The sequence below is a fragment of the Bubalus bubalis genome, chromosome 5 (assembly GCF_019923935.1).
Source record: "Bubalus bubalis isolate 160015118507 breed Murrah chromosome 5, NDDB_SH_1, whole genome shotgun sequence".
Taxonomy (NCBI): domain Eukaryota; kingdom Metazoa; phylum Chordata; class Mammalia; order Artiodactyla; family Bovidae; genus Bubalus; species Bubalus bubalis.
In genome coordinates, this window is record NC_059161.1 from 37,718,289 (window position 1) to 37,732,552 (window position 14,264).

Below are 14,264 nucleotides of genomic sequence, written 5' to 3' on the forward strand. Positions count from 1 at the left end.
ACTGTACTTAAAGGTCTAAGACGTTATCTCAAACTCAGCATGTCTTCAACAGAACCGATTTCCCCTCCTCACCCAGCTCAAGTGGCTCTCCTTCATTCTTCCAATTCTTTTAGTTTCTTAGACCAGAAATATTGGAGTCACTCTAGTCTTCTCTCTTTTTCTTACAGGCCATGTGTAATTCATCAATAAATCAATTCTGTTTTCTCTGCTTTCACCATCTCTCCTGAATCTGGTTACTTTTTATCATTTGCACTCTTGTCCAAGAACACTCCAGTAGCTTCCTGTCTTTCTCCTTCTGCTTTTGTTCCTATGCAGTAGCCAGAGTCCTATTTTAGACATGGCTTAAAACTCAACATTCAAAAAACTAAGATCATGGCATCCAGTTCCATCACTTCATGGCAAATAGATGAGAAAACAATGGAAACGTTGACAGACTTTACTTACTTGGGCTCCAGAATCTCTGTAGATGGTGACTGCAGCCATAAAGATGTTAGCTCTTTGGAAGAAAAACTTTGACAAACCTAGGCAGTGTATTAAAAAGCAGAGGCTTTACTTTGCCAACAAAAGTCTGTCTAGTCAGAGCTATGGTTTTTCCAGTAGTCGTGTATGGATGTGAGAGTTGGACCATAAAGAAAGCTGAGTGCCAAAGAATTGATGCTTTTGAACTATGGTGTTTGTTAGAGAAGATTCTTGAGAGTCCCTTGGACTGCAGGGAGATCCAACCAGTCAGTCCTCAAGGAAATCAGCTCTGAATATTCATTGGAAGGACTGATGCTAAAGCTGAAGTTCCAATACTCTGGCCACCTGATGTGAAGAATGGACTCATTGGAAAAGACCCTGATGCTGGGAAAGATTGAAGACAGGAGGAGAAGGGGGTGACAGAGGATGAGATGGTTGGATGGCATCACGTACTCGATGGACATGAGTTTGAGCAAGCTCCTGGAGTTGGTGATGGACAGGGAAGCCTGGCATGCTTCATTTTGTGGGGTTGCAAAGAGTCAGACATGACTGAGTGACTGAACTGAACTGAAACCTCATTGTTTCACCCCTGTGCTTTAAATCCTTTTTTGGTTTCTTGTCACTTTTAGAATATAACTAAAGATTCTCACCTTGACGACACGATCTGGCTAGCTCTCTGACTTCGCGGGTCATTATTGTTTATACTGGTGGTCCTGCAGTACCCTAAATGTCCTGCAGATCCCTGCTCAAACATCATCTTCTCAGACGTGGCAGTCTGCCTATTCTCATCACTCCTCCCACCTCCATTGCCACTTTGTATCTCCTAACTCTTCTTTACTTTTCTTCACCAGGTTATACTATCTCTCTTAGTTAACTGTCTGATTTCCTGGTTAGAATGTAAGCTCCTTCAAGGCAGGAACTGATTTTTCACTGGATACCTTCTTGCGTGGGGCATGGTAAGCACCCAAATATTTGTTAAAGAATATTGTGAATATTTACTTTATGCTAGGTCCTGAGCTAAAACTCTTGACGTTAATTGGTATCCAACAATTCTATAAAGTTAGGCTCTATTATTATACCCAGTTTACAGATAAGAAAATTGGTGCTTACTGTTTATTATGTGCCGAGTTATAGATGAACCCTAGAATGATATTGGATACTCACAGTGAGGTTAGATCAAATCTTCTATAGTATTCTATTTTCTTCATTGTTAAAATATTTAATAATAATGTCTTCTAGAAATATTTCCTAGATCATCATAGGTTTTGATTATTGAATATTGGGTCAAATTGTAAAACGAAATTCCATTTTGGATCAAGAAACACAATGGTTTTGATATAGACCTTTCTTTCTCCTGGCCCCCACAAATGCCACACACTGGAACTTACGGGTTTCTGTTGCCTGATGCAGTTCTCATGGGAGTTTTTATGTAAATGGCAAGCAGAAGTTCCCAAATGTTCTACAGTGGTGGTTGTGTTCTGTGTAATTGGCCTCCATGCTTCCATTCATGCTTTCTTCTAGTCTTTTCTCCATGCTGTAGCCCATCCATCACTGTAACCAAGTCACTCCAGTGGCTTCTCATTGGGCAGGGATGCACCCGCTCCTTGGAGTCTGCCCATGATCCTGAGATTTTAGTGCTTTTCTACTCTTTGCTGCTCACTGCACGTGAACTTCACCTGTCAAACCAGTACCTGTGATTCACAATCTTCTTTTTGCCCCAGGCCTTCTTAGTGGAGTTCCCTGGCCTGGGATGCACCTTGCTCAGTGGTTCAGAGCCTTGGAGCCAGATGGTCTAAATTCCAGTTCAGGCTCTGGCCTTGGGGAGCTCAGGCACTCCAAACGTGAAGTGGAGATGATGATTGCATAAGGTTATTGTGCGGATTAAATGAGTGTGTCCACGTGATGTGTTAGCACGGTGCTCAGGACATACGAAGTGTTCGTGCTCAGTCGTGTCCAACTCTTTGTGGTCCTATGGATTGTAGCCCACCAGACTCCTCTGCCCATGGAGTTTTCCAGACAAGAATACTAGATTGCCATTTCCTACTCCAGGAGGTCTTCCTGACCCAGGGATCAAACTCTCATCTCTGTGTCTCCTGCATTGGCAGGCAGATTCTTTACCCCTATTGCCTCCTGGGAAGTGTTGGCTAATATTATCAGCACTGTCTTCTACTTATCCTTCAGCCTGGCTTTCTCTTTCACCAAGTCAGAGTCTACTGACTACAAAGTGTCTGTTTTTTGTATATTTCCTTTTGTATATTCCTGTTTATATGTTCTTACAGGACCCAATGCTTGGGTAGCATGGATCTTGCCAGAATTTGAAAGCATGTATTTATTTTGTGGGATTGTATGTCTGTCACCTCCATTGATTCTGAGCTCTGGAAAGGCAGAAAGAACTCTTTTGCTTGCCGTCACATCCCTAGCCCAGTGCCTGGGACATAGTTTGTACTTCATAAATGTGCTCAGTACATGTGCCCAATGAAGAAAGGGCTGCTTAACTTTTCCTTTGTTCAATTAGGATCTTGGAATCTTCTGCAATAACCCTTCCTTTGAGAAAGAGTAATGTTAGTGTAGAAACTAGCTCTGTTTCAGACTTGGGAGCTCATTGAGTATGCGTACGCAGGGCAGGGACCACTGGAAGACAGGCAGAAAGATCAGGAGCATGGACTTTTCTGGATGGATGCTGTTGGGACAGTACTTTTGTTGAAGGGCTTTGAATGATGCACCATTCTGGTTGTAGCTGTGATACTCAACAGTGATTCAGCCACTTCCTGTTGAGTCTCTGCTCTGTGCTGGGCATTGAGCCAGATGCTGAGCGCCTCACCCTTCTAATTGAATGTATGTTTCAGGGGAACTACTTGGGAAGGTGAAACTACTTGAATACTGAGAACTTGGCATTTATTTACATCTTCTAGTGTTTATGATAGGGCAGTGCCTCTAGGGTGTGTGCCTTGTGTGTGAGATCAAGAATGTGTTTCATACCTACATAAGAAGTCTCACGCAAAGCAAGCTTATCATGTCTAGACCATAGGAGAAAATTCTGCAGCAATAGATTTCAATGGTAAGATACCTCTGTCTGCCATGAGATTCTGAATTTCCTGTGAAATACAAACTGTAAGCTGTTGTGTTGTTGTTTAGTTGCTAAGTGGTGTCTGTCTCTTTTGCAACCCCATGGACTGTAGCCTGCCACACTTCTCTGTTCGTGGGATTTCCAGGCAAGAATACTGGAGTGAATCGTCATTTCCTTCTGCAGGGAATCCTCCTGACTCAGGCAGGGATCAAACCTGTGTCTCCTGCTTGGCAGCGGGTTTTTTTTTTTTTTTTTTTTTAATCACCAAACCACTGAAGAAACAATTCTGAAGACCTGAGGAAGAGGGTTTTTCAATACCCATTCCACCCTTGTGCCTCCACCATATGACTGTCCATTATCCTTGCCTTTCCTGCTGTCCTCCATCAGTAATTCTTCTTATGCCTATACTATTTAAAACCTGGTCATTTTTCCCCTTGTTCCTGGTTTACCTACTACTGCTGTTTCCTAGAAACTGTATTTCTGTTATCTGGGTTGAAATTTAGATACCTCCTTCCCAGAGATTAATGATTCTTGCCAGAAGCTGAACACGTTGGCTACTCAGGGAGAAGACTCAGGAAGTAAGTGGTGTTGAGAGAGCTACCTTCCAGTTCACACATAAGCATCACCTACTTACCAAGTCAGCACTGTGAGTGATATAGAAAGAGGAGTCATGGTTTCCAGCCACAAAGAAGTGACAATCTATAAGGAAAGATAAAACTAACAAATTCATTGGCTCTTTGGTATATGTTGAGTATCTACCATGTGTAAGGCACTTTCCTGGTACTAGAGAGTAGAGCAGTGAATGAAACAAATTCTGGTCTCATGGAACTTACTTTCACCTCAGTGACTCATATAATAAGTCAGGTACTTATGAGAGCAATGAAGAAAAATCAGGCAGGGTAAGAGGATGGAGAGTGAAGTGAATGCTGATTTAAATCGGATGATCAGAAAAGGGCCCTGTGATAAAAATGATGTTCATTTGGAGACCTGTGTGAAATTGGGGGCATGTGCTGGTCAGATACCAGGGAGAAAGCATTCCTGCAGAGTAGTAAGTATGGAGACCCTGAGACGAGAATGTGTGTCTAGTAAGAAGGCCAGTGGGACTGGAGTGAAGGGTGCCTCTTTGGAGAGGAGGTTGCGGAGGGAGTGGAGTTTTGTTCAGTGTACGATCGGAGGGTTCCCTGGAGGCTCATCTTAGAGCTGGTCTGGATTGCGTCTGAGAAGGATCATTACCTTCAGAGGCCCAAAGGATAGTGGGGAGCCCAGTTAGGAGGTGTTGCATCCAGGTGGGAGAGAAGGTGGCTTGCACCACGATGGTGATAAAGGTGGTAGTGACAAGTTGTGGGATTCTCAGTACATTTTCAAAATAGAACTGACAACATAGATGAGATGTGGAGAGTGAGAGAAAAAAGTCATAAGTGATTCCATGATAGTCTACAGGAAATTGCTAGTGGAGGTGGGTCCAGATCTGGAGTACACAGTGTGTCTAGAGAAATCTTGATAGAAGAGGAGGCCTCGGGTGTAGAAGGAGTCTTGAAAAGCTGTGTGAAATAATTTTATATGAAAGCACCATGAAGTATAGTGCAGCACTTCATAAAATAGAATTACGTTTAACTCCCGTCCTCAAAATATACCAGGAATCCTTTCCTTGAAGAAGAAGTATTGATTTATCCTAGAGAAAGCCTGTACACTGATGACACTTGACCCTGGGAGGCATACTATATTTGTAATACCTTTTGCATTGATGAAGATATGGTTTAAATGTTGAACATATTCATTAATTGCTATAGTTCCACGCACATGTGAATGCTTTTAGTTCAGTTCAGTTGCTCAGTCATGTCAGACTCTTTGCAACCCCAAGGACTGCAGCACACCAGACTTCCCTGTCCATCACCAACTCCCGGAGTTTGTTCAAACTCATGTCCATCGAGTCGGTTATGCCATACAACCATCTCATCTTTTGTTGTCCCCTTCTCCTTCCTTCAGTCTTTTCCAGCATCAGGGTCTTTTCCAATGAGTCAGCTCTTCACATCAGGTGGCCAAAGTATTGGAGTTTCAGTATCAGTCCTTCCAATGAATATTCAGGACCAATTTCCTTTAAGATTTACCAGTCAGATCTCCTTGCAGTCCAAGGGACTCTCAAGAGTCTTCTCCAACACCACAGTTCCAAAGCATCAATTCTTTGGTGCTCAGCTTTCTTTATGGTCCAACTCTCACATCCATACATGACTACTAGAAAAACCATAGCTTTGACTAGATGGACCTTTATCGGCAAAGTAATGTCTCTGCTTTTTAATATGCTGCCCAGGTTTGTCATAGCTTTCTTCCAAGGAGCAAGTGTCCTTTAATTTCATGGCTGCAGTCACCATTTGCAGTGTTTTTGGAGCCCGAGAATGAGAGACAAATTAAAAGCCCTGCACACTGTGTTTTGGCTCATTTGACTTTGATACAAGAATCACTGTTTTAAATATTGCCCAGTCTTTTCAGTGATAGAGTTCTCTCTCTATTCGGTGAAAGTTGATAAAATTTATTGCTTTTTTTTTTTTTTTTAACTACTGTATTTTTAAATACTGTATACATGTATTTTACATGTATACTGCATAGGTATATACTGTTTTGGTTTTTCTTTTTTGTTGTTTTTCATGAAAATGGTGCAGGATTTAATGAAATTAAAATTATATGTGACCCATGGAGGACATTCATCTGAGTGCCTGCTTGATGTAGGGCAGCACAGAGGATCCATAAGACATGGTCCATGTACTGAAGGGATTTTTAATGGGGAAGGAGCACCAGAGATTTGATGTCACGTCTCAAGGACTCCAATATAGTATTGATTCATTGACTCTTGCCAAGAAGTTGAATTCTTGTATTATGCATTAGCTTATTTTACCAGTAAACTTTTCTCATAGAATATGGGTTATCATACCCATTGAGGGAATTTAAAACAAGATAAAATACCTAATTTTGAAAATTAGCATTTGTGTAGTGCTTTCCTCATTTAATCCTGTGAACTAGGTATTACCTCAGTTTTAGAGAGGATACGAAAGTGTAACAACACCCAAGGTTGTAAGAAAATCTAAAAATATTTCTTGTTCTTACTGATGCTGGTCCTCTGATTACAAGTCCTATATCCTTTACACATGTACACTCTCCTCTCTCCCCTCTTTTATTAATGCTTGGAGACATCCTGTTTCTTAGTTGACTTGAAGTGAGTTAGAGTTTAGCTCTTCAGAAAGAAAAATCCTCTGGCGCATCCTATCAAAATGTGAATTCATTGTCCATGAGCTCAAGTGCTGTCATTAATATTTTATCTTTATCACAGTTTTTTCTCTTTACAGAGTTATAGAGTCTTAAAATTTTTTGCTAGTAAATATTTAATATATTCAAGATAATATATATGTAATATATATGTAAATATAAAGAATAGTATAAAACAACTCTTTAACTGCTTCCCATTCTAATATATGGAAATAACCTATGCCTTCTGAGTGTGCCTACATTCCCCCCACCACAGGTAACAAGAACATTGAATTTTGCATTTTTCCAAGGTGTTTTATTTCATTTAGCAATTAAAAATTTTAAAATATTGTGGGTAAATTTCATCTTGTTTGACATAACTGTTAACATAAATGGCTCTTTAAAATTCTGTTTTTATTTATTTATGTTCAAGTAAAGATACTTTTGTTAATAATAAGGCAGTTATTTAAAAGGCAGTTTGATGTAGAGTATTCAGAAGTAGAAATAAAATGTTGTACACATGAACTTAATCTAATGCTGTAAACCAGTATTCAATAAAATATAAACATTCAATAGAAATTTGAAAAAGAAAAGGTGTATCTCTCTTATCTTTCTTTGTATACCAAACACAATACACAGCAAATGTGCCCCCACCCCCGCCAAAGTTTGTTAAATAAATTCATGCATCTGTGTGCTGAGTGGAATACGTAATAGCTGGAAAGCAAAAAAATAGATAAAAATAAAAAGCAGCTTGATTTTGAAGCTGGAAGTTAGGAATATTTATTAGTTTCAAAAGTTTCAAAGATCAGGGAGAAGGGTCTGTTAAGGAAGAGGAAAGGATTTTGTGTGATTCAAGGAAATTAATCGCTGGAGTAGTTTTTCTTTGCTTTACTAGAGAAAGGAGAGCAAAGGGGCAGGATTGGCACACTTGCCCTTTCTTAAGTTGTCCTTGGCAGCTTGGTGCTGCCGGTGAGTAGCCTAAGAGTGGATAAGATACGGCTTAAAGTTTTATGACAGCAGATGTTCACCATGGTTTTGAGTGGTGACGACTACTTCATAGGTCATTTCCTATATCTTGTGATTTTCCTTTTTGCTGAGCCACTGAAACCTGGAATCTGGTTCACCAAGTCTGATGCTAATTTCCGTTTTCTTGGTAGAGTTTCTGTGTGGTCTTTCATCTTTTAGGAACTGTAATTCTCATAGTTCCTTGTTTCATATGGATGAGGAGAGTTCTGAACAATGCCTATACAGTTTGGGTCTGAGGTGGTCATAAATGTACATGCACATGCATAATCACATGTGTAGAAGGGGCTTACTGTGTTTTCCTTGGTGATCGCTGCATGTGTGGAGTATTTGAGTGGTGGGTGTCTGGGCTCAGGAGCTGAACTTCCCAGATTCACATCCTGAATTGCCGCTAGCTAGCCCTGTAGCCTTGGGTTTTCCTTAACTTCTTTATGATGGTTTCTTTATAAAAGGGAGATAATAAAGCATCTGCCTTATTAAGTAATTGGGAGGATTAAATAGGTCTGTGCATAGAAAGTACTTACAGCCAGATTAAGTGCTCCATGAACGTTGGCTGCTATTTAAGTCTTGCAGGTAGGGCCTTTTGTTTAGAAACATACTTCTTTGCTTAGATTACCATTTGTGTGTGGAGGAGATGTTCTTTCTAGAACCATGTCTCCTTGTCACATGATTATGTGCTGTGAGCCTTATTAATCCTCTGTCAGCATTTGAGGTTGGAACATAAGTGTGGCCATACCCTGTGGAATCCAGTGAGAGAGAACTAAGCACCGTAGCAACTGTTGCTATTTGTGTCCCAAGCAGCAGCTGCCCGGGGGACAGATTTATTTTTTAATCCTGATCTCACTGATAGCTTGGGATGTGGCCCTGCCTTAGAGAAGTGGATTGGTTGAGATGCCTGGTCTTTGAGGCGACTTCATGGCCACATGTTACAAAGATTCTATTCCATGTGAAATATGAGGTAGTAAAGCTTTGTGTATGTGAAGGAAGAAGGGAGGCCAAGCCTCAGTATTCAGTCTAGTCCCTGAAGTATGTGACTGGACTAATTACCCAAGAAATCACTTTTGATGTAAACAGTGATTTCAGAAATAAAACTATCCTTCCAATGAATGCTTCCTTACTAAATGCTTTTCTTAAATAGATAATAAGATCTTTAAAAAGAGTTTGTTTCAAGAAGTGGTTGGATTAATTCAATAATTTTTCTATATTTATTTTTAATGTGTTGATATATTTCAAGCCTTAATGAAGTACCTTGAAATGGTCCCATAGCCCATTTCCAGATTTTTTTTCTTCTAACTTACCTAGATTCAGTCACAGAATATTTACTGAATACCTACTATATACCAAGCTCTCTTGTAAATCCTGGTGACATCTTGTAAATGTTGTTGGTCTGATTTTTTTTTTTTTTTTTTTTGAGTTCTATATGTAGACCCTATCTATTAAAAATTTGATTGATTTTATTTTTCAGTTGCCCTATTGTGATTCAGTTGTATGAGTTTACTGATTTGAATGTTTTGAGCTTACTGCATAATATCATGTTGAACTCACATTTAATTGAGTGACTTATAAAATCAAAACGTTTTCCTCCTGCAGGTATTATTAACCCAAAGAACCCAAAGGAAGCTCCAAAGTCTTTCAGCTTTGACTACTCCTACTGGTCTCACACCTCGGTGAGTGTACCCATGGTGCAGTGTAGTAGAACACTGTGGGTTTTAAATGGTTTGAAGGAGCCTGCGGCTCTACAGGGAAAGCGGAGATTACCAACATCTAGGCAAATGAAGAGTAGGACCTTTTGCAGTGTGCCCTTACTAATTACAGGACCCCAAATCTTGCTGGCTTCTAGTGATTGTTCCTAAAGTTTGCTTCTGTGTCTCTATTACACACTTTTTTTTTTCCTGTTTTGCATTAGAGTAGGAGATGTTTTAAAGTACTGCAAAGCCTAATTGCCAAGGGAAGAGTCTGTGAAAGGGACTGGAAAACATTCTCCAAAAGCTGTGTTATTGAGAAATAAGGGCACTACCTGGAGGGAGTTCAAAGAATTAGTTGTTGCATGTGGGATGCATTTGTTGCAATTTGTTGCATTTGGCATGTGGGCTCTTCCCCAACCAGGGATCAAACCCATGTTCCGCTGCATTGCAAACACAGTCTTAACTACTAGACTGCCAGGGAAGTCCCCAAAGAAGTATTTTTATATTTGGACTTGATCTTTGATTTTCTAGTCACGTTTCCCACTTAAGAAAATTTTCTTGGAGCTCCCTATGAATGGAAGAGTGATACTTTCAGGGTTATGGAAAATGAAATGTAATGATGTCAGATAATTTCATGTAAATATTTTTATGTATGGGTGGCCTGAATATCTCTAGTACCTGTGTGTGTGTGTTTAATGAGAAAAATAAACTATATAGGGGGCACTATTCTGATTTGAAACACTTGTTTATTATAGAAGTAATTAATAAGCATAGGAAAAAGTATGAATGAATGCCATTTATTTTTCCTTTTACAGCCCGAAGATCCCTGTTTTGCATCTCAAAACCGTGTATACAATGATATTGGAAAGGAAATGCTCTTACATGCCTTTGAGGGATATAATGTCTGTATTTTTGCCTATGGGCAGACTGGTGCTGGAAAGTCTTATACAATGATGGGTAAACAAGAAGAAAGCCAGGCTGGCATCATTCCACAGGTGAAAAACACAGCAACAAAAAACTTCTGTTCATTATTACTCTTAGTCCTTAATTACTTTAACAGTTTTTATTTAGCAAAAATTTACTCAGGGATTATCGTATGCAGGGCATAAAGGTTAAATCACCTGTCCCTTTCCTTCAGAGGAGCTCACAGCCTGATGGAAAAGACTGATATGTATTCAGAGTCTGTCTTTATATCCAACATTATGTTACTTTATCTTTAGAACAATGTTATCAGCTTCTTTTAAACATGATGGTAGGTGCCGTGTTCTGTTCCGAATCCTAGGAACACTTAGTGAGTGTTGGTCTGATATTTTTCCCCAGTTCATGTTTCTTAACATTATAAGCACCCAGATCACTTCTTAGGAATATGACTATTTTTGTTTTTTTGATTGCCTTCTCTTTTATTTTATTAAGTTAATTCTATCACTTAAACTTTGAACAGTCTGATATTTTTTTTAAGAGCAGTTAGTCTTGATTTTGTATTTTGTTTGGGAACTGAGAAAAGTTGTTACATAGGTATATTTAGAAGGAACTTCTTTTGCTAATAACAGGAATATGGTTTGCTTTTATTAGTGATATTTTGAATTAATTTTAATATGTTCTTTTACTGTAGGCCTAGCGTGGCCATTGCTGTATTCTGAAAATAAAATACATAAGGAGAAATAGCTACTTTTTTGAAAGGATTTATTGGATTTATACTTTTAAATTCAGCTATATAATTGAAATTATTAAAAAAGATTAGGACATTTTCAGAAAAAATTGAAGATACTAGCATACTTTTTTCTGTAAAAAGTATATGTCTGAATTAAGACATATGTTTGGGAATTGTTCTTTATGTATAGTAATGGTAATAATTATAATACTAGTTAGAGAAAACATTATGAGCACTCATCACGTGCCAGGCACAGGTCTAAGTTCTTTACAATTCTTAGCTCATCTGATCCTCTTCATGTGGCCCTTGAGAGGTCGGTGCCCTTGTTTCCCTCATTTATAGATGAGGGAACTGAGGCACGGAAAGAGCATGTCACCTGTACGTGGCAGATCTAGGATCCACGAGGAGGCAGGGTAGTTCTGGAGTCTTTGCTTTTACTTCTATGTAATAACTTTTTCAGCAGTAAAATAATCGTTCGTAGATTATAGCAAGTAACGTGAGTCATTTATCTTACCCCATTACCACACTTAGTTTCTCCTTCTCTTTTGTTTGTTTGTTAATGTAATTCTTGCATGGTTACATATGCATCTCTTTTCCTGATAAAATTTTGGAATATTTTAATGCCAAAGCATGAATTTTTAAAAAGATTGTTAAGTTCTAGAAACTGACACTTGTAATACATTTTAAGTTCTATTTGAACTTCTGGAGAATCATGAACATACAGCTCATTTTTCAAAGGTATGTGACTGCTTTAATATGAAGCATATAGCAAATGAAAATTCAGTGGATTTTTATTAATTATTCTTATTTAAAGCATCACATATTTTAAGTAAATTAAAGGATAGGGAGATTAAAATTTTATAATTTTCCTGATCTAGAAAAATTAATGTATTCCACCAGAAATGTCACTGTGTAATGGATTGCCTCTCATAAGAGGGGTTGGAATCTTAAGGCAGAGGTAAAGGGGAGAAATTATAGAGTCAAAACTCTTCTTGAAAATACCTTCATTTACTTCCTTCAAATAGTGTGTGTGTTCCCTATACACGTATGTGTGTATGTATAAATTTACAATATATATAGTAACTGATAACATATAATAAAATTTATATATCATGATAAATAAGTGTGGAAATTAGTAGTTTTACTTCTACAGTTATAATACTCATGGTAGAGTCACAGTTAATTCTAGTATGATATGAAGAGTTGCATTCCCATGAAGTGAAATCAATGACATAACAATAGAAGAGACAATTCTCTTCACCTAAATGTGGCTTTCTTTCTCAGGGAACGTTGAGGTGATATTGTTGAGGGGAAATAGAGATTAGCTGAGAGGAATGTATTCCAAACTTTGCTTTTATTTCATTCAAAGCATTTACCCTTGATGTTGATGCCATTAACATTTTGAAAAAGAGAAAAAAAATCTTGCTAATTCCTTTAGCACTCATGGGTAAGTTCTGACGTATGCCTTTCGTTCTGCTCCTACAGTTATGTGAAGAGCTTTTTGAGAAAATCAATGACAACTGTAACGAGGAAATGTCTTACTCTGTAGAGGTGCGTACAGCTGTGGGTTAAAAACAGTCCTCGGTGCTCCATTCCCTCAAATGCTACTTTTAAATAGTTCCAAATTATGACAGAGCTATAGATCACTTAACTATTTCCCCACTTCTGTACTTTGAGGCTATTTCTAAAGTTATGGTTAATATGAAGAATGTTGCAAATAAATCTTTGTTCAAAAGTCTGTGGCTTATGGTATAGTTTAAACTCAAAGGGTAGGGAGCATGACAATATGATTGAAATTTTCGAACTTAAAGGTAGTAGAAGAGGATGCCATTTTCTTTCATATTATGCAGAGTTCACAGGCCTTTTTGGAGCATAGGGTGGATCCCTGGTTGATATTTTGTTTTTCTTTACATTGGTGGGACCCCTACCCCCTCTCCTGTTTCTCTCCCTTGTTCACTCTGCTTCAGCCATTTCTGGAACACACCAGGAACATTTCTACCTCAGTGCTTTGTCACTTACATTTCTTTTGGCTGGAAATTTTCTTTCCAGGGTATCTTTTTGACTAAGTTTTAACACTACTAGAAATCTTATTTTCAAGCTTTTGGAGTAATTTTAATCCTCAGTTATTGACAACATCATACATTAGAAAAAAAGCCCCGTGAATAACTGATTTGTTGTTGTTTAGTCACTAAGTTGTGTCTGACTCTTTTGTGACCCCATGGACTATATGTAGCCCACCAGTCTCCTCTGTTCCTGGGATCTCCCAGGCAAGAATATTGGAGTGGGTTGCCATTTCCTTCCCCAGGGGATCTTCCCAACCCAGGGATCAAACCTGCGTCTCCTGCATCGGCAGGCAGATTCTTAACCACTGAGCTACCCGGGAAGCCCTAATAATTGATTACTAAAAGGGCTTTGCAAGTGGTACTAGTAGTAAAGAATCCACCTGCCAATGCAGGAGATGCAAGAGACATAGGTTCGATCCCTGAGTTGGGAAGATCCTTTACCACCAGTACTGAGTTATATCTGTGCTACTGGTAAGAGAATGAAAGGGACTGGAACTATGGCATTTCACACTGTAAAGGCTGTTGATCTCAAATTGTAGAGCTTTTAATAAAAGATGCAAAAATAAAAAGATTTAAACTTTTTAATGTATAGGATTTCTTTTTCCAAGTCCTCTAAATCACTTTAATAACATATTCTTAGGTGAGCTACATGGAAATTTACTGTGAAAGAGTACGAGACTTGCTGAATCCCAAAAACAAGGGTCATCTGCGTGTGCGTGAACATCCCCTTCTTGGCCCTTATGTGGAGGACCTGTCAAAGTTGGCAGTCACTTCCTACACAGACATTGCTGACCTCATGGACGCTGGGAACAAAGCCAGGTATGGGAGGAAACAGACTCATGATCGAGGTTTTTGGTACATTTTGAGTCCCTTAGTTCCTGGTTAAGGGTTTGAAACCACATTTATAGCTGTGGAAGTTGATTTTATCGTGGAGTGCTCTGATCCTTTGGCTGTGCAGGAAAAACAGTGGTCTCAGCATATTTGGTGTTCTTATCCAGACAGCACACTACTGATCCAAATCAGAACTTTGGTTAAGTTCTGCTGTTAGGTTTTGATCAAGTCATGGTAAAATGTTGGTC

At 38.8% G+C, this 14,264-nt stretch overlaps 1 protein-coding gene across 5 annotated transcripts in view; it reads left to right on the top strand.

Moving 5' to 3' along the window:
* Nucleotides 1-14,264, top strand: part of KIF1B (kinesin family member 1B) — a 152,281-nt gene that overhangs the window by 29,179 nt on the left and 108,838 nt on the right. For all 5 annotated transcript variants that reach the window (XM_045165717.1, XM_045165718.1, XM_045165719.1 and 2 more), the window contains exons 3-6: nucleotides 9,377-9,453; nucleotides 10,287-10,466; nucleotides 12,608-12,673; nucleotides 13,826-14,004. In XM_045165717.1, the coding sequence (XP_045021652.1) occupies nucleotides 9,377-9,453; nucleotides 10,287-10,466; nucleotides 12,608-12,673; nucleotides 13,826-14,004 (502 nt within the window). The remainder of the gene's footprint in view (nucleotides 1-9,376; nucleotides 9,454-10,286; nucleotides 10,467-12,607; nucleotides 12,674-13,825; nucleotides 14,005-14,264) is intronic.